General features: G+C 36.8%; 1 protein-coding gene across 2 annotated transcripts in view; it reads left to right on the forward strand.

The window, feature by feature from the left end:
• Positions 1–21,247, forward strand: part of FAR2 (fatty acyl-CoA reductase 2) — a 192,312-nt gene extending 171,065 nt beyond the window's left edge. For both annotated transcript variants that reach the window (XM_037990227.2, XM_037990226.2), the window contains exons 6-12: positions 312–356; positions 2,149–2,267; positions 3,016–3,083; positions 8,659–8,830; positions 13,597–13,726; positions 18,254–18,381; positions 19,295–21,247. In XM_037990227.2, the coding sequence (XP_037846155.1) occupies positions 312–356; positions 2,149–2,267; positions 3,016–3,083; positions 8,659–8,830; positions 13,597–13,726; positions 18,254–18,381; positions 19,295–19,457 (825 nt within the window). In that variant the 3' untranslated portion in view covers positions 19,458–21,247. The remainder of the gene's footprint in view (positions 1–311; positions 357–2,148; positions 2,268–3,015; positions 3,084–8,658; positions 8,831–13,596; positions 13,727–18,253; positions 18,382–19,294) is intronic.
• Positions 21,248–21,550: the final 303 nt, after the last annotated feature.

Here is a 21,550-nt window from a genome sequence, read left to right on the forward strand (position 1 = left end):
AATTGCTTAGCAGATCATGATATAAGGACAAGGTCCGTAAGAGGTCATAAAACACCAGAAAACCATTCATGGCTCCTGCTAAGAAAAACAATCCTGGCAAAATTCTAATTTTTGCACAGTCAAATAAAGTACAGAAAATGGCCAGTGATTTGCTTTTATCTTTTGAGATCTAAATAATACTGAATTAGATAGTTCTATTGGCTGGGATCTCAGTGCTCTTGTTTGACATTTATTAAGATTAGACTGCAGATGTTCCAAAGATAAAACAATTTTCTGAAATGTGTAACCAACAGAAATCTTCTTTCTTTTAGGGTTGGGTTGATAATATAAATGGACCTAATGGACTAATTATTGCGGTATGTACAACAATGAAGAAATAACTCCCTGAAATGTAGTAGAGGAATAGTAACAAAATTCTTAGTGCTGACTTAGCTTCATTGATCCAAAAATATAAATGCTACTTTACTAACAATTGAGGCACATTATTTTAATTGTTCTAATTGTAATATAGAGGCAGGATGAAATTATTTTATTCTTTGAGAATTTTTTATAAGAAAAACAGGTAATGAGCTATCAGTTACTATTTAGGAGTTTTATTTTTGAAGTCTTTGAGCATCAGGACTTTTCTTTAGTTACCACAAGATGGGGGTATTTCCTCCTTTTTGCCATTTATAATCACATGAATTAGTGCAGTGAATTGAGGATGCGGTAAAAAATCTTCAAAGATTATTAAATTCTTGATTATAAAACACATGTAAGAGTTTATGTGTGTGTGTAGAAAAGAGATATACATCAATAATTCTTAATGAATACAAGAAAGAGAACTACCAATTGCAGCAAATTTTTCAAATACAAAAATCCATGAATATAGGCAACACCTTTTCAATAATCTCTTACCAGGAGAAACGTGGCTCCTCTAGGTAAGCAGCCCTCAGTGCGCATCTCCCCGAAGTCCAGATTGATCCAGCCAAGCTGTGGGACTTCACAGCTCACACTGAAGCATTTAGGGTCTAAACCCCACTTCACTGTTTTATACAATGAATAGGAAATCAGTGATCTAAATGCGTTTAAGTCTTATTAGGGATTTAGACTGCGCTTCAGACTCTGTCTCTGTTCCTCCCAGAACTAGGTTCAACATGAATTGCAATATGAATATGAGACAGTGAATTATAACAGTGACAAAGATCCTCCTTCCGATGTCTGATTTTTCAAGCAGCCCTTTTCTTTCTGTTCCCCATCTGCCTTCAACTCTTTCTTCTACAAAAGTTCAGTTGGGGTGAACGTTTAGTGACTTAGAACATCATTATTTTAACATGATCCCAAAGCGGGTTTCATTATATGCAAAGCTGCATATTTATTTACATTTTCTAAAATGTTCTAAATTGGTTTCTTATGTTCGAAAGAAGGGGAGCTAGTTATAAGACAACAGAACTGAGTAACATAAGAAAGTGCTAATCATTGCAAATCAATGTTGGAAACATGCAAAGCACAAAGAATCAATTTCATAAACTCAACAAATTATTGACATGAATAATTCCTAATTCTTGCATCTATGTAACATCAGTGATCTGTGAGGTGAACTAAGATGCTGAATAAAAAGTAAATAATAAGACAATTTTTCCAAGCCAAAAAAAAAAGTTTTGTTTTATTAATGGTGGAATTTCACCAATTAATGTTTTTCAAATAAATGTTTCTTAAACTTTTAGTGCCTACTATTGCTTGTAAGCTAATAAACCCTAGCCAGAAAACAAAATCATCAAGGAAATGGTAAACAAATATTAATGGGAAAGTTAATGGGAAATTTGTATAACCTTAATTCTTAACATGTTTTATGAATTGTTAAGATGTAAAAGTTTATTCTTGGTGTTTGTTAATTGAGTTTATTAACCTCTCACAAATTCGAGGAATTTTATTCCCTAAAGGAACGTGAGGAACACTAGTAGTTCATGGAAATGCTGGAGATGCGCTTGGCTGGGAAGGTAGGATAGACTGAGGAAGTCAGACTTAGCATAAGAACCTGGTAAGCAGTGGATCAGTGTTAGCTGTTTTCACGTACTGCACTAGTATAATCAGTTTGATGATACATACTTGAGCCCCAGCTATTATTTAAGACCTGGATTAACATTTTATGTTCTTTTTCCTATGCAGGCTGGGAAAGGATTTCTTCGGGCCTTAAAAGCTACTCCAAAGGCAGTGGCAGACTTAATTCCAGTTGATACCGTCGTCAATCTCATGCTAGCTGTAGGATGGTATACTGCAGTTCACAGGTGTGGATGCTCAAGTGGGCTTTCAAAGATTTCAAGAGGGGCAGAGTGAATATATTAGGCCCATTTTCCAAATATAGACATTTCATTGTACAAGACCCCAGATGTGTGAAAGTGTGTATTTCAATATTTTATGGAGTTCCTAATATGCCATCATATGTGCATTGAGTTGTTTTATAAATACAGTTTAGTACTTGGCTACTCATACAGTAATAAAACCTTTAAATCACTTAACTGTAAAATTCTTGATAACCAAAAGGCTTTTCTTTCTATTCGGTAGTCTAAAATTCAGCTTTCTCTTTTAGGGCAAAGGAGATAGAAATTGATGAAATGAGAGAATATATTTTTTAATTAAACTCTGGTAAATGCCAAAAGTTCAGTCATGGTGTGTGGGGGAAGCTTCCTGGTGCAAAGGAAAAAAAATAGGTTATTCATATATTTGGGTCTGTTAGTGAATGGTAAACAGAATTAAATTTTTCTTATGTGAACTCACACATATGTGCTCCATAGTATGTCACTCCTATTTAACATCTCTTTCACACACACACACACACACACACACACGCTTTTCCTAGTCTTCTTCCATTTTGCTTGTTAACCCAGAGAAAGAATGAACGATGGAAGCCTTTCATAGGTTGCCTTAATCAGATGAATTACTGAAACCAATCTGTCTAAATATTATTTTTCCTTATTTTTCTTTCATTAGCTTTCCATTTTGTTGTACTTATCTAATTTTTATTTCATTTTCCAGACCTAAGTCAACATTAGTCTACCACAGTACATCTGGTAACCTCAATCCCTGCAATTGGCACAAAATGGGTAAGTGCTTTAGCCATGTAAGTCTATAATGACTAGCATCTGGCATAGAGAAAAAATTGACAAAGTGTGTCATGGAGCTTAGAGGCTATATGGGGAGAAAGACAAAAAGTAAGTAAAGACACAAAATAATGAGATATTGTAAATGTGTGGTAGTTAACTAGAATGTACTGTGGTTACCAAAGAAAGGAGTCAGTGGCAACGTGTGCATGATTGTAAGCAGTAAGGGGTCCACTGGCTATAAAGATTTTAAAAACGATGAAACAAAGCAAAAGTTGGCAGTTACAAAGAATGTCAGTGATAAAATACTGAAATAATCCTCCCTGCTGGAGCAGTGGCTCCTACACACACCCCTTCCCTTCTTGATATGTCACTGAGAATGCAACGTGATCAATGACCAATGAGATTTAGAAAAGTCAGGTGATGTTATTCCTTTGTTATTGAGCCGTAATACTCATCATTAATTTATGCAGCTTGCCTCTCAGGTGTGCAATAACCACTCCACTAGCGATTTGTAAAAGAGAATGGGAATCACTATGGGAGAAATAAAAACAACACCCAGATTCCTTGAACCCTTGGGACCACGGTCTTGGGTGGTGCTGAGGAAACTATATTTTTAATAAGCATCTAGATGATTCTTCATGCTTGGTGAAACAGATAAACCCTGTACTATACAAATGATTGATTTGTCTGAATGTAAAGGACTGGATCTGTTCAATGTATAAAACTATGGAAATAGAGTTGAGTACAACTTAAACATCTAATGATGGTAGAAAGTTAAAGTAGGGAGTTTGGCTATTCTGTAGGATTTCCTAGTGCCTACTAATGCACAGTTTCTTTCCCTGTTATGTAGGTAACACTACCTCTACACATTCCGGTGGTAAGCCATGGTGCTGCACTGAGAGTTCTATTGTAGGGCAGCTAGACACTGTGGCTCATTTTATAATAGGCTTTGAATTGAAAAATGCTTTTCCAAGAATGAAAAATACCTGGCATGCATGTATTTTTCTCTACTCCTCTTAAACCTATAGCAAACATTGTTGGCTGATACAACATTGTTTCTCCCTGTGCCAAGGCTCTATTCTAGATTCCCATGTAATACAGCAGTTCTGAAAGCTATTACTAATTAACTGGATGTTGCATTCAAATTAAATTCGTTTGTGTTTCCTATCAGGGTTCTTAGGAGGGATCAAAATGCTTCCTACTAGGAGCAGTAGCCATGCCACAGGAGGTTCAACATACATAGCCTCAGGTGACATTACAAGGAGTGATAGACAGCTGGGTCGGTGAACATGGGATATCAGAATCTCTTATGCTATCAACCTGTGCATAACTTCTGGTTATGCACAGAACCAAATGTTTTAATAATGCCACATATCTTTTAATAAATGTCTATGAACCGGTGATTCTTGAGACTCTTCAAATTTTAAACTATCCTGCCATTTTTAGGATAAACCCAAGTAGGTCACAGCATGTTATCTTTTATATATTGTTTAATTCAGTTTGCTGATAATATATTTCCCTTGTTGTTTTCTATCCTCTGAAAGTGTTTGTGTAAATATTGGAACAATCTATTCCTTGGAAACTTGGTAAAATTACCTATAAATTATCTGGATTTGTAATTTTGTTGTGAGAGGATTTTTTATTGCCTCAATAGTTAAAGAATTTTGCAAGCTTTCAGTTTCTACTGGAATCAGTTTTAGTAAATTATATTTGTCTCTTTTTCTAAGAATTTGTCTGTTTTAAAACGTATTCACATAAAATTTTTCATATTATATCATTTTTTTGTCCTAAACTGTATCTGTAATTATGTTTCTCTTTTAATTCATAACATTTATATGTCTTCTCCAAAGGGTTTATTATTTCTTTTTTTCAAAGAACCAACTTCTTCTGGCTTTATTGATTCTTTATTATGTTGCTTCGTTTTCTACTGCATTGATACATATTGATATATTATTGCCTTATCTCTGTTTTCCCCTTCCTCCTGTTTTCTTTGATTATTTCTTTTTTTTTTTTTTTTTTTGAGATGGAGTCTCGCTCTGTCACCCAGGCTGGAGTGCTGTGGCCAGATCTCAGCTCACTGTAAGCTCCGCCTCCCGGGTTTACGCCATTCTCCTGCCTCAGCCTCCCGAGTAGAGTGGCTGGGACTACAGGCGCCCGCCACCGCGCCCGGGTAGTTTTTTTGTATTTTTTAGTAGAGACGGGGTTTCATCGGTTTAGCCAGGATGGTCTCGATCTCCTGACCTCGTGATCCGCCCATCTCGGCCTCCCAAAGTGCTGGGATTACAGGCGTGAGTCACTGCGCCCGGCCTTCTTTGATTATTTCTTTCTTCTTTTTTTTTTGAGACGGAGTCTCGCTCTGTCGCCCAGGCTGGAGTGCGATGGCGTAATCTCAGCTCACTCCAAGCTCCGCCTCCCGGGTTCACGCCATTCTCCTGCCTCAGCCTCGCGAGTAGCTGGGACTACAGGCGCCCGCCACCAAGCCTGGCTAGTTTTTTTTTTTTTTTTGTATTTTTCATAGAGACGGGGTTTCACCGTGTTAACCAGGATGGTCTTGATCTGACCTCGTGATCTGCCCGCCTCTGCCTCCTTAAGTGCAGGGATTACAGGCGTGAGCCACCGCGCCCGGCCTCTTTCTTCTCTTTAATTTAGAAATACAGCTCATGAATATTCAGCTTTTCTAATACATACATTTATGGCTTTATATTTCGCTCAAATGCCACTTTGGCTGTATCCCACACATGTAGTTGTATGATGTTGATGTTATCATTACTCTCTAAGCATTAAGCATTTTTCATTTAAATTCTTCTTTGACCTATGAGGATGCAGAAGTGCAGTTTTCAATTACCAAATTAGACTTTCTACATGTGCATGAGTTTCTGTTTGTACTTCAGATCAGAAAGACAGTAGCTTAATGGTTAAAAGTCTTGGGCTTTAAGATCTAATAGACTTGGATTCAAATCATAGCTCATTCATTCACTCCAGTATTCATTAAATAGGCACTATTCTTGGGCTAAGGATATATCACTAAACAGAAATCCATGCCCACATAGACGTTATATGCTGGTATGGTTCCTACCATTTGGTAGACTCCACTACTTACTAGTTGTGTGAACTTGAAAACGTCACTCAGTTTCTCCTCGTAGATCTTTTTTTTTTTTTTTTTTTTTAAATCTGTCAATGAGAATAATAATCATTCTATTCCAGGGAGCTCTTGGGAGGATTTAATGAGAAAAAGTGCTTAGCACAGTGATTAGAACGGTGAACATTTCAGTAAATGCTTGCTATTACCATTTGGACAGCTTTCTCAGAAAGCCATTCCTAACCCAGCCTCACCCCTCCCCTTCCTGGCACACAGACAGAGCTAGAGGCTTCTTTTGTCTTCCTCCAGAGCATATTGTACTGATCTCTAGCAGAATACTCAGGCAACATATTGTAATCATAAATTGTCTACATCTCCCACTAGATTGCCAATTCCTTAAAGACAGGGAATATATCATATGTATTATTAATGTTTTTTACCTCAGCACTTACCACAATGCCTGGCAAGTGTTAAATGCCAAATAAATGTATTTGTAATGACTAAAGGAAGGATTGGTATAGATTTAGGAAATGGAAAGTAATTGTATGTTGCTGATATAGTTATTCATTCATTTAGTCAAAAAATATTTATTGGGCACCGATTACCTGCCAACCACTTTCAAGGTACTATATAGGTTGAAACAAAATAGACAAAATTTTGTTATGGTACTTAAATCTTAGAAAAGAGAAATATACATCAGAGATGGTTGAGAGATTGCAGAAAAATAAAACCGACTAAAGAAGTAAATAGTGATGTGTGAAGGCTGCTGTTTTATATGTGATGGCCAAGGAAAGTCTGTCTGATAAGGTGTCATCTTAGCAGAGACCTGAAAGAAGTGAGGGGGCAAATCGGAGGGACATGTGGAGGAAATACCCAAGTTGAAGAAACAATAAGTGCTCCAGCTCTTTAATCCTATTCAAGGACAGCAAGCAGGCCAGTATGGCTGCAGCGGAAGCACTGAGAGGGAGAATGGTAGGAGATAAAGTCAGAGTGGTGGGCAGAGAGAGTGAAGATACAGAGAGTGCAAGGCCTTCCAGACCATGGCTGTGACTCTAAATGAGATGAGATTCCACTGAAGGGCTCTGAATGGAGAACTATCTGTAATAGACTCTGAGTTACATTTTACGAGAATCACTCTGGCTGCGCCATGGAAGTCAGACTGTAGGAGTACAAGGGTAGTGGCAGAGACCACTTAGGACAGTACTGCAACACTCCAGGCTACAGTAGTGGTTTGGATCAGAGACACAGCAAGTGGAAATTATGATTCTGGGTATTTTTCAAACAGAGAGCTGATAGATTTTGTTAAATTGTGTGTGGGTTGTAAAAGAATCAAGGATGACCCCAAAGTTTTTGGCTGAACTGCTAAAAAAAATGAATTACCATTTGGTTAGAAGTAGATTAGTGAAGAAGCAAGTTTGTGTATGTATTGGGAAGGGGGTGGTTGGTAGTCGGAGTATCAGGAGGCCAATTTTAGAGCTGTTAGATGTGAATGTCTATTACACATCCAGATGGAAATGTTGACCAGGTATATGGATATATACATCAGAATGTCAGTGTTGAGATCAGAATCTCTTATGCTATCAACTTGTGCATAATTTTCAGTTATGCACAGAACCAAATGTTTTAATAATGCCACACATGTTTTAACAAATGCCTATGAACCAATTGATTCTGGAGACTCTTCTTTGTATAGGATTTATATTTTCAGATCGATTTCAGCTGGTATTTTTTTAAGGAGGGCAATAGTCATATTACCATAATAACTGATGTCATCATAATTGAATAATGAGCGTAGGCATATGCTTTGAAAAAAAACCTACATACATTAAATAAAATTGAATTCAAAGAATATCTTTTGGAAAGAACTACTGAATTCACAAACGTACATAAAAAGTTCTTAAGCTTAATCTAAGTAATCATATAAAAAGAAAAATACTAGTATGAATAAAACCCTGGATACCAGAGTGGACAATTGAGTCTAACATATTCCCAGGGAAGTATTCGAAGTAAACTAACACAAAGAAATCTTGCCTTGAGAATCTTTAGAATCTTTTACTTAAACCTTTACTAAAGAGTGAAATAAAATGTTAAGAAACTTTCTAAATGGTTCTGAAAGTAATGGTCCAGCCAGGGAAATAAGGTCTCTAGCCTCTGTCTTGGGGCTTTCAGAATAGACTAGATAACCTTAGAATTAAATGCAGATTCACGTTTTTCTGAACAGTATCTCCTTGTATTGACAAGTGTTTCCCCAATAATTTGTTTTACAGTAAATGTTTCAGATAAAGAGTTCAATTATTAACCTATTCACACTGTTTCAGTTTGCAGATAACCACTTGCCCAGCACAAAAATCTTTATATTGTTTTCAGAAATTGATTCTTGACTCTACACAACAAATCCTTTGTCTTTATTGTTTTGACCCCATTACAAATGCTTTCTACTATGATGGACTTATATTCTCCTCTTCTCCTCTAGCACTTACTTTCTTTTTTCCCCAGGAGTCCAAGTCTTGGCAACCTTTGAAAAAATCCCATTAGAGAGAGCTTTCAGGAGACCATATGCTAATTTTACCAGCAACAACTTCACATCCCAGTACTGGAATGCGGTCAGCCACCGGGCCCCTGCCATCATCTATGACTGCTATCTGCGGCTCACGGGAAGGAAGCCCAGGTGAGAAGCTGAGTCAATGGCTTTGAAAGTGTCACTGCCCCAAAATCTTCAGTGCTTCCTTCAGCAGAAGATTAAAGGAGACAACTGAATCTTACCCATATACACAGATTGCACACACCTAATCTGAACATCTGAAATCTGAAATTCTCCAAAATCCAAAACGTTTTGAGTGCTGACAGGATGCCACAAGTGGAAAATTCCACACACCGTACCTCATGTGATGGGTCACAGTCAAAAAAACGTTCAAAACTGTTTCATGCATAAATTATTTAAAATATTACACAAGATTACCTTCAGGCTATGTGTATATGGCTAAGTATGTATGAAACAGAAATGAATTTTGTGTTTAGACATGGGTCCCATCCCCAAGATATCTCATTACATATATGCAAATATCCCCAAATCTGAAAACAATCAAAACCCAAAACACTTCTGGCCCAAGCATTTCAGATAAAAGATACTCGACCTGTATAAGTTTTCAACAAACAAAGCAGTCATAGAGAGAAGTCACAAAAGACATTAAAAATGTTCCAGCACAATAAAGGAAGGTAAATGTTAAAGAGCTTGATGAATTCAGCAAGTAATCATTCATGCAAAAAGAAAAGCAACTGAGACTCTGTCACTAGGGTTTTCTGAATAGGTAGATAATCTTAAATCTACAATAATGATGACAACCTCACTTAGAGTTTACTGTGGCACTCGTGGGACTAAGGCTGATGTATGATGATCCCATTTTCATTGTCACAGTTACCCAAGAAGAGATCCTCATCATCCCAATTTTACAAAAGGGGAAACAGAAGCTAAGGAAAGAATCTGAATTAGTGTCAAAGAAAGTGACAGGAAGGATGTGGAGAAAGCTGAGTCTCAAAGTCAGTATTCGGAACCAGATTTACTGCCACCTAGAGATGAGTGAAGAAATTAGAGAGAACACAGTGTGCTGATGCTAAGGCAGCTGTCACCACCTAGCTGTGTGACATAGGACATAGCCTTTATCTGTCTCGCTCAGATACTATTGTGTCAGTCATCATTATTATAATTGCCTAAGGCAATTCTTGAGATCAAGAATCAGAAGCACGAACAGTACTGCCTTCTGTGCTAGCCCCTAAGGGAGGAAGTCTTCTTCAGCGTGTTTGTCTTCTTTATTAGCAGTGCAAATGGCTAAAACTTAGCCAATGTAGAGTGAATGTAAATTGTTAGAGACCTCATTTGGAGCTCTGAACTCAGTTCTTGAGCAAGGTGAAAAGCAAACATTGTGATTATGGGGAAAATATTTGTATGGGGCTCATTCAATAAAGCTAGGAAAAGAAGAAAACCCAAATATTGTAAGCAGAAATGCTAAAGGTTTTAAAATATGTCAGGATTGGAAGAGAGCCTGCATAAAGAACAAAGTTCAGTTAGGAAAAAAGAGAAACACAGAAGGAAGAGACACAAAACAAATCTGTATGTATCTTGTGAGAAGTCAAACAGGAATATTTGTGGGAAATGGGTTGGTTTGTTGTGTGGTATGTATTTTAGCAATAATCTTCATGGCAGAAAAAGTTGAAATCCTTCTAGACCCCTTCCTTCTCCAGGTGTGTTTGTGTATACTCTTCTACGCTTTTACATCCATATATGGACATATATGGTTTGCTTTGCAGTAGGGGGGTATGTGTGTATATAAATCAATTGTATGTATTTTACAACTTTTTCCACTAATTTTCCATGAAAATCTAAGTCATCCTGCCCAGTGTTGCCTTTTTTTTTTTTTTCCTACTGCAAACAAGGCAATGGATATCAGTGTGCATGCCTCTTTCTAGAATGTGCCTGTGCCAGGAGAGGATGCTGAGGAGGGAGATTGCTGGATTAAAGGGAATGTGGATTTTGTGACTAGTGCCAGATGACCCTCCCTAAAGGAAGAATGTCGGTTGGCACTACCACAACAGTGTATGAGGGCTACAAAACTGGCTTTTTTTTTTTTTTTTTTTTTTTTTTTTTGAGATGGAGTCTTGCTCTGTCACCCAGGCTAGAGTGCAGTGGCGCAGTCTCGGCTCACTGCAACTTCTGCCTCCTGGGTTCAAGCGATTCTCCTGCCTCAGCCTCCCGAGTAGCTGGGATTACAGGTGCCCGCCACCGTGCCTGGCTAATTTTTGTATTTTTAGCAGAGATGGGGTTTCACCATCTTGGCCAGGCTGGTCTCGAACTCCTGACCTCAAGCAATCCACCCGCCTCGGCCTCGCAAAGTGCCGGGATTACAGGCATGAGCCACCGTGCCTGGGCGAGGGGTACAAAACAGTATTTCTTACCCTCATTAATACTTTGTAAAAATCAACTTCTGAATTGTCAAACTCATAAGCAATGACATCTTTTTGTTTTTTTGATTTGCATTCCTGATTGCTGGAGGGACTGGACTTTCATTTGTTTATTGGACATTTAAGTTTTCTCCTCTGTGGGTTGCCTGCTTCTGCTCCCTATTTTCCTATTAGGTTGTCCTTATTAATATATGGGAACATGTGTGTCTGAATACGTATTTCATATATTTTTTCCAGGTCTGTTTCGTTTTAGCTTTGACTATAAAGCTTTTTGTAATATGAGTGAAGATACACATAATGCAGGGCTTAGGAACATGGAGTTTGGAGTCAGATTTATAGGATTTAAATCCTGGCTTCACCAACTTAGCCATAAGAGTCTAAATTACTTCATCTCTCTAAATCCTAACTTCCTCTTCTATAAAATGGGCATAGTAATCATAATCTATTTTATAGAGTTTAATATGAGTGCTTAGAATATAATAATCCCTAAAAGATATTTTAAATTTTTATGTGGTAAAATGAATCATTGTTTTCCTTTATAGCTTTTGCATTTTGTGTATTAAGGAGACCTTCTTGGCTGGGTGTGGTGGCTCACACCTGTAACCCCAGCAATTTGGGAGGTTGAGGAAGGAGGATCACTTAAGCCCAGGACTTCAAGACCAGACTAGGCAACATAGCGAGACCCCATCACTACAAGAATAAAATTTAAAAACGTTGTCCAGGCATGGTGGCGCGTGCCTATAGTCCCAGCTACTCAGGAGTCTGAGGCAGAAGATTGCTTGAACCCAGGAGGTCGAGGCTAAAGTGAGTCATGACTGAGCCACTGCACTCCAGCCTGGGCAACAAAGCGAGACCCTGTCTCATACAAACAATAAAGACCTTCTCTATCTGAGAGTAATACAAGTATTTTTTCTAAAATATATCATTAGGTTGATATAGTTCTGTACATCCAATGATATCATGACCAACCATTATTTTTAAAAATTAAAATAAGTGTATTGAAATCACATCAATTGCATCAGAGTTGGAGAATGGCTAAAGATTTAGATAGTGATAGTAAAGTGGAACCCTATTATGGTGCTTATATCAGGCACAATGATGTCTATCTCATGCCTAAGAAATCTCCTATGATACAGTAAGAGAAATATCTCATGAGTCATTAGTACATGGGCATTAACTTTGACCAAAATTAAAAGCAAATCCCCACAACAGCATCATAATTACTGAGCCAACTATAGTAATCACTACTAGCAAGACTGGGTTAACTAAAAATCAAGCGCTTTACAGGCCAAAAGTGATTTGTAGCTAAAAGACCTAGGTGGGGCATTAGCTATGGGACCTTGAGCATAATCTCTCTGTAAAATGGAGATATATAATATAAATCCTGACTATCTCACAGCCATATTGTTAGGATCAAGTAAGATTGTATATGACAGTTTTTTGAAAATTGTTATAAAGTTGGGAGGTGCACAAAGAAGATCTGGTCCAAGTCCTGACCACAAGATTGGATAGTGTGGTTCATCTTGTGTAATGGGACACGAGGTAGTGAGATTACACAGCTCAGGTTTTTTGAGGTCAGTTAAAACTGGGTTGGAATTTGACGTTGACACTTTATCTTAAGCTCATGTTAGCTCATTTGTAAAACTGCAGACTTACCTAACAAAGATGGTATCAAAATTAGCAGAGAGAATACTTAGTAAAAGTATCGGGACCATGCCTAACACAGAATAGGTTATCAACAAGAAGTTTTTTTTTTTTCTTTTTAAATCTCCACTATGATTGACAACTGCTTTTGATTCACCAAACACTGATATAGTCAAACACTTCTGCCCAAAACTTATATACTAAGACCTCAGATTCTATCAATTTTTATAAATACAAGAACGTACAATAAAGATGAGAAATAAAGCCAGGCGCCGTGGCTCATGCCTGTAATCCCAACACTTTGGGAGGCCAGGGCAGTTGGTTCCCTTGAGTTCAGGAGTTCAAGACCAACCTGGGCAACATGGCAAAACCCTATCTACAAAATACATAAAAAATTAGCTGGGCCCCACTGCACTCCAGCCTGGGTGACAGAGTAAGACCCTGCCTCAAAAAGAAAGATGAGAAGGTTTTCTAATTGTCTACATCAGAATTCAAAAAAACAAACAGTATGTCATTCAAGCTGAATAGTTGGCTCACTTTAAAAATAAGTTTCCTATTCTTGAGAAATAGGCGTTAGAAAAGGAGTGTGGTAGTATTAAATGCCTAACAGAACAAGCTCCTTTAGATTCAGCCCTTTTCTTTTTCTGTTGAATGAACAGCGAGTTAATGTGGAAGGAGAAAAAAGAATAAGAATTTTAATAAGGAATGGGAGAAAAAGACAGGGATAATTTTTGTATTTTCTTAAAAATAATTTCTCATACATCCCTGTAGACTGACAGGGAAGCAGCTATCTGTGGTGCGCTGATATTTACTCCTATCTGATGGTTATCTCAGGATGACAAAGGTCATGAATCAGATTTTAAGAACTGCTTCCATGTTGGAGTATTTCATCAACCGGAGTTGGGAATGGAGCACATACAATACAGAAATGCTGATGTCTGAGCTGAGTCCTGAAGACCAGAGAGTAAGTATAGCACCGACTTAAGCAACAGGAAAATGCTACTCACTTGGAATTTAGAATTATTTGACTTGGAAAGCTGATGAATGAATAAGACGTTTTGGTTATAGACACAGATTTTGTTTTGCTTTGTTTAAGAAAATCGGTCAATGCTATCAACACCACCATAGGAAACAAGTTTAATGTAAGAAAGAAACGTAGGTTCTTGGACTTTGGTTAAATCTTTAACTGCTGATCTGCCGACATGTTTTATCTACTGCACTTCAATCGTTTTGTCACTCGTTGGTAGTTATCATTTCAACAAACCCTCAATACCTCTGGGTGACTGTGTTCTTCCCTTATCTGCCACGGCATATGACTTCAATGAAAAATAGTGATTTGATTGCTGATAAGCTCTATCATCCACTATTCTTGTCCAATCAAAGTTGTTCTGCCTCTCCCAGTTCCTTCCGTTCCTTGTTAAAGCGAATCCCTACACCTATGCACTCTGCCTCATCTCAGCCCTCCCTCCAGCAGTGCTGCATCATTGATCTTCCTCCCTATAGGATTTCTCTACAACAGTTCAGACTTTTATTTCTCAAGACAGGCCTTCAGCTTAATTCGTTAGCATTAGCACCACTTATTTAATTTCTTGGCAGTCACAAAGGATAAGTCCTAAAATCTTTGCATATTCTGAAATTCACACACATAGAAATCTTTTGTACATTATGCATGTTCCTAGCCTTTTTCTCAGTCATATATCCCCTGAACATCTCTGTATGCAATTGGTAAAGTTTTTAACTCAGTTTTAAGGCTTTCACTCCATATTGATTGACATTTCCCACTAAGAAACAATTTTCTAAAATGTATCTTTTATTTTGTACCTGACAGCATGTAGAAGAGACCAAGTCACACTGGGGAGTAAATATCAGATGGCTAACTGACCTTGCTTGCCAGCTAAGGGTTTCACTTCTACCTATCAAACTTATTGAGCATGATTCAAATCCAAGCCCTGGAATTATTTCCTAAGCATTATCTGTGTCAAATAAAATAAATACTATATTAGGCCAAAAAAGGCAAGATTTAGAGGGATATTTTATCTGAAATCATTGCTACCTCTCAAAGTGATGTGAAATAATTATTCAGAAATGTTTACACACCACACATAGACAAAATTCTTCTAGCACTAGTGTTTGAAATGAATGATGATTAAGCCAGTTTATAAATCAAAAACAAATAAATTCAAGCTATTGTAAGTTCTTTTAAAATTTAGCTTTAAACTCTGTGTAGGCTTATCCTTATGTATTTTCTCCATGGAATTTTCCTGCCTAAATAACTCAAAAGGTAATGAGCCTAGTTTCATTTCTGACATTTTACTATTTTAGCCTTTCAAAATTTTGTGAAAAAGAATCAAAGCTTCAGTGGATTTAACATATGCTCTCAAAAATATCTTAGCAAAAGTAATAGTACTAAATGTAATTGCCAAATTCTGGTGTGGCTCAAAATTGTTTGAATTGCCATATGGAATCAAGTTTCTGAACAGGGCCACTCTGAAATCAAACTTAGAAATGTTAAACAGTATAAAAATAAAAGTCTCTGCTTATATGAATGACTAAGCAATATTAATGATGCTATAAAAACCATATCCAATCAAAGTGATAATGGAATTTCTTTCAAAAAGCAATTCATCTTTTGGATAAGTCTTTGAAGCACTCTGGAACTCACTAATCTCATCTGCTCTCTTTGTTAATACTCTAAATCTCACAAAGGTTTGAGGTATCTTGCAAAAAATACACATAATGAAAGAACAAAATAGAAATTAAAAAACACAAAACCAAGGAAATATGAATCAGAATATGAAGTCACAGCTAAAAATTTAAAAAGAGGATGTCCATACATAATCTACAAGATCCTATTAAGTTGCTGTAGTTAATTTAAGCAGTGAATTTGTTCTTGAGCTTTCTGGTAGCAAAGTGAAAAGGAAAATATAGTTTCATGGGACTCATTGTTCAAAAGGAAGAATGAAGAGAAATAAAAAAAAGTTATCAAAGTAAGTACATTTATGACTTTTTTTTTTTTTTTTGAGACAGTGTCTTGCTCTGTTGCCCAGGTTGGAGTGCAGTGGCGAGATCTCGGCTCACTGCAACCTCTGCTGCCCGGGTTCAAGCGCATCTCCTGTCTCAACCTCCCAAGTAGCTGGGACTACAGGGGCCCGCCACCACGCCCAGCTGATTTTTGTATTTTTAGTACAGACGGGGTTTCAAGATATTGGTCAGGCCAGTCTTGAACTCCTGACCTCAGGTGATCTGCCTGCCTCGACCTCCCAAAGTGCTGGGATTACAGGCATGAGCCACCATGCCCAGCCCATTTATGACTTTTAAAAAGTTACTTCTTGTCATGTTTCTCCATGCAAGTTGACAGGATAAACCAAAAGCAATATGGACAATGAATCAGCAAAGGGCTCATTATTAAATGTTTACTGAATGCTCAGAATGTTAAATAGGGTTAATAATATTTAGTTACTTCCCTCCGAGTTCTAAGATGGTTTTTGTGATTAATATATAACATTTAATTTGCACATAAAGGAGAAAGAATCAAGGAGCCCTAGAGAACTACTAAATCTTTAAGATGTCACATTCAATTACATTCTTAAGAAGTGTAATATTTCCTAAAGAGAAACAGAGCTAAATATAGACTCTGGAAGAAACATGCAATTTATGAATTAAACCCAAGAGATTCTCAGAAAATGGTGAAGCCGTTCTAAAGTTAACTAACTTGATCTTTAGTGGTGACTGGCTTTTTGGTTTTGATAATGTGTGCCTTTTATTTGGTACCATCTAAGCCCTAATCAAACTAAGAGTTTACTTTGGTCATCCTCAGGTAAACTTTATATACAGACTAAATAGAAGAAAGTATAACAAAAAAGAAACAATTTTGGCTTTCAAAATTAATATTTAAATTAATTTGACCAAAATTCTATAATTCATTAATGTATTCAGCAAGTATTTATTGAATGTCTACTTTGTGCCATTCAAAGGAACATCATTCTTGTTGTTCTAGGAACATCATTTATTTGGATTAAGACTTTTTAGCTATTAAAATCCTTCCTAGTGAGGCCTCACCAGAAGTTCAGTAAGTTAAGAGTAACGAGAAACTCTCCACTAAAGATAGGCTTTTTTTTTTTTTTTTAATTTCCAGGGATTAATACAAAAAGTGGTCTGAGAGTGCTGTATGTCCAGAGAGAGAGAAGAGTACCCAGTTGGAAGGACAAAGGCACCTTAAACAAACCCTCCACTTGCTAAGATTTATAAATATTAGACTTTTTAAATGGCTAGCACAAGTCCATTTTCCAGGCCATTCTCTCCAAATACACCAAATAAAACTCTATTGAACCAAATCCACTCACTGATGCAATCTGTTATTTGATAACAGGGTCATACCAAACTCTCCAAGAATACCTAATACTTGAAATATTTCCAGAGATGATACCAGAATCTTCTTGACAGTCTTTCTACTAACAGGTTTTAGTGCTCTAAATTCTTTATATTCAATCAAAACTATTTTTTCTAACATACTTGAAGATCACTTCCTCCCTTTCTTTCTCCAGTTAAGCCCTTTATATGGAGATTTTGAAAAGATCCCTGGATGGCTCAAGAATGACCTATCGGGTTTCTCTTCCGAACTCATCCTATCTCCATTTGTAAACCATATAAATCTGGGCCACCTCATGATCCTGTGTCAGCTTAGCGTCATTTTCAAAGAAAGTACACAAAAAATAAAATCTATGGAATGCAATTCAAATCTTTACTCCAGCTTTTTCATAACAAACCAAAAAAAAAGAATACATTTTTGGTCATGCAAGGGTCTGTCTTTTCTCTTCCTCAAAGATACCTTAAAATTTTTAATCCTTTTTCTTTATTGTCACTCTCTATATCTATCTTCTACGTGGCAAAATTTCTCTCCCTAAACAGATCTCTTCCTTCTCCTTCTTCCCTACTCTTCCCCCATGTTGTGATCACTCCTTTTTACTTTCACTACAACTCTCTTCTTAAATATAAATTATGGTAACTTATTCCTTAAGGCTTTGCTTACCAAAGTGTAATCTGCATAATGAAGTGGTAATGTTCTAGGAAAGGATGGTAGGATAGCGGGTAACGCCAGAATTTAAGAGGAAAGGGAAAGTTGCATCGTTTATGTTTTGGTCACTAACATATTATTCCATCACTTTTAAAAATAATTACTCCACGGTTAGCTGAAATATATACCAAACCAACCATAAGCTTTCGCCAGACTATGTAATACTATTTCCTTTAAATCTCCCTCACAAGAAATGTGAAGTGTTTGTGTTTGATCCATGTTTAAATATTCCTATGTAAATAGTAATCCATATTGTCAGCACCTTTGAAATAATGACTCAAATAATCTCTCCTTTGGAGAGGTTCAACCTGTCTCCCAAATTGAAGGTCACTCATCTATGTAGAAGAAACCTCAACTGGACAAAGTGACTGCCCAGCACTGCAATTCTGGCAATCTATAATCTCTCTTGCCTCTCAGGTATTCAACTTTGATGTGCGCCAGTTGAACTGGTTGGAATACATTGAAAATTATGTTTTGGGAGTTAAAAAATACTTATTGAAAGAGGATATGGCTGGGATCCCAGAAGCAAAGCAACACTTAAAAAGGTAAGTATAATCAGTCAGTTAATATTTATTGAGCACCTACTGTGCATCCGATTTTATACCAGACATAACATTTGTGCAGAGAAGGAGAAGAATGAACATTTCTTGAGCATTTACTACATTACAGGTCCTGCACTCTATACTCTACCCTGTAACAGTTTCATTTAGATTTCACCACACCTCTATGAGGCAAGTATTACTTTTGTTATTCCATTTTTATGAAACAGATGTTTAGATTTAAACACAGCAAATAACTTGCCCATGGTAATGCACAGTAAGTCTAAGAGACAGATTTGAACCCGAATTTGTTTCTTCTACCACACTCTGTCATAATGGGATATAAATACCCAACAGACAGGAGACCTGGTTATGCTATTTAACCTAGAAAAAAGTCCCTTCTGAATTTTTTTCAGCTTCCTTAAATTTATTTCAGTCATAATCCCTGAGGGACAAAATTCTAGCACTCTGGTATAATCCTGGTAGAAGCAGAGGATCTGCAGTGCAGAGATGATAAGGATAGAAAAGTAGCTTGCAAAACAGGAAGGAGGAACCTTGAATAGCAAGCCAAGAACTTTAGAATTTACCTTCTAATGAACAAGAACCAGTGAAGATTTATGATGCAGTAACATGACCAAAGTATATTTACAAGATTATGCTAGTCATGCTTGTAAATAGTTTCAAATGGAGAGAGGTATAAGAGAAATGAGTTAGGGAAATATGGTAGAAATCTGACTCTTCAGCAAGAATGCTGCGGAAATGAAAGATGCAAAAACCAAAAGGCCAAGTTATGCCAACTACTCTGTGAGTACTACATTAATACTTGCCAGTCATATCCAAGAAAACACACATTTATCTTCAGATAATGTGGTTGGGTATCTGGTAGTTTTAACTTTGGTTATGTCTGTCTCTTCCCTAGGCTCCGAAATATCCACTACCTCTTTAATACTGCCCTCTTCCTAATCGTCTGGCGTCTTCTCATTGCAAGATCTCAGATGGCTCGGAATGTCTGGTTCTTCATTGTAAGCTTCTGTTATAAATTCCTCTCCTACTTTAGGGCATCCAGCACGCTCAAAGTTTAAGAACATTTCACCATAGCTTTTTATCTGGAACCTCTCAGATACCTCTAAAACAGCAAACTGTGATTCTCAAGATTAGAAAGTAACAAGGAATATGCCCAAACTGTCAATGTCGCCTTTTATGTATTCATCCCTATTCCTTAACTGTATATTTTTATTTCAGTGAGAGAAGGAAAGTTGTAAACTAGCCCATAGTCACCTACATTTTAGGGAAAAAAATTCAAATTGTTTCCTAACATTCTATTTTATGCCCTTGCATATTAAACGTGAAAGTACTCCCACTTTTCTATATTTAGCTTTTCTTTTCTCCCTGAGAGGATTCATTTAAACTCAGTAAATATGGAAAGATGCATGGCAGAAGTTGAAAAGAATTCAAGCAGTACTAACCTTGGAACCATTCTGGGTACCCAAAAGAAAAATTTTAAATCAAGATGAGTAGAAGGAGAATGATCTCAATATCCTCAAAAATGAAGTAAGAGAAGTAATTCCCCACTGAAAATGTCTCTTTCCATGTTATACTTTGGAGTCTTGGTAGGTGGGGGAATCAGAAAAGTAGGTTTACATTTAACATTTTTCTTAACTATATTCACTTCTTTAAAAGGAAAAAGAAGTGTAAATAAGTATGTATCAAGTGAGGGATTAAGCATATTTGCATTGGGGACTCATGTATTATGCTTTTAAGTCAAAATTGATATTCTCAAATTTGAATTTGACAGCTATTACTTCTAAATCTTTTTGATCCTCAATTTCTTGTAACCTTTTTTCAAAAGTCTCCTTCGAAAAGTTGCCAAACCCTTTATATTTAAAATCTTTTCCCACTCAGGACTCAATTAGAGTGGTTAACAGGGAGAGGGATGGTCCCATTTGATCTTTGCCACTGAGCTAAACAAAACTTCAAATGGACTTTTAAACTGTAACTTCTGGTATAAAGTGGGGAAGATGGCACTTATGCGATCACTAGAGGATTTACTAGTATCGTGATCATTCCAATTGCACGTTAACTGTACAACATACAGCAGAAAAGTGAATAGACTTCACTAAGGGACTCAAGTTTAGGAAATAGGTTTTGTTTTCTTAAAAATATTTTGTGTATAATGCAAACTAGTGAAAACTATATATATTCTCCAATTCCTATAGTAATAATGTAACTGTTACGCCAACTTTCCTCATATTTGAGATGAGTATGTTGGATTGCAGCATTTCTTCATGTTAAAAACATGGAATATTACTCAAATACACTATTTGGGGCCTAAACAACTAAAATTAGTCACCACATAACTAGCTGAAAATGACATAGGCATAAAATGTTAACAAAGAATGGCAGTGATATTTACACTCACTTCCTGGAATAATTGAGTAATATTCAGAAAGGCACATTGAAGTAGTTTAAGTGTACAAGGCTTCAGGCAGTATCTAGCCCAGTATTATTCCAGATTCTCCTGAGCTCTGTATAAAGAGCATTTGGGAGGAACTCTTCTGGGCAGTATCTTCCCCAATCTCATCGAAATTCTGGGAAAGACTTTCCATAGCAGACCACCCAGCTCTGACACTAAGCACCTGGTGATCTTTAGTTTGAGATGTCTATATGGTACTTTTGCGTTGTATCAATTAAGATACAAGCTATAGATATGGTAAAAATACGAAATCAAGATATAGCTCAGTGGGACTGGATTAAGACATAATAATAGTTCTAAGAATTCACTTTTGATTGTATGTTTCACCAATTCAATAACTCCACTAATCAAGTATTCACATTTTGACTTTTGATTAAATAAAAATTTGAATTAAAATTCTTCCCCTCTTCTAGTGTTGTCTTTAACTGCTGACTACCGCAGCACTTCTCCCTCCTTTACACCCCCTGTACCCCACCCCCTAACTCCAAGAAAAAGGAAATAACTTCCAAAGAACTCTTTCCACAAATCACATCACAGGAATAACTATCAGATGAATATAAATTAACCTATAGGTACATAATGCTTCACTTTTTCTAACACCATTAATAGGGTTATTTTGACATGAGTATTCTTCTATTTGTGGCATCAGATAAATGACACAAAGTTCTTTTGTGATGATTAGGCAGTAAAAACAGGTACCTG

The sequence above is a fragment of the Chlorocebus sabaeus genome, chromosome 11 (assembly GCF_047675955.1).
Source record: "Chlorocebus sabaeus isolate Y175 chromosome 11, mChlSab1.0.hap1, whole genome shotgun sequence".
Classification (NCBI taxonomy): Eukaryota; Metazoa; Chordata; class Mammalia; order Primates; family Cercopithecidae; genus Chlorocebus; species Chlorocebus sabaeus.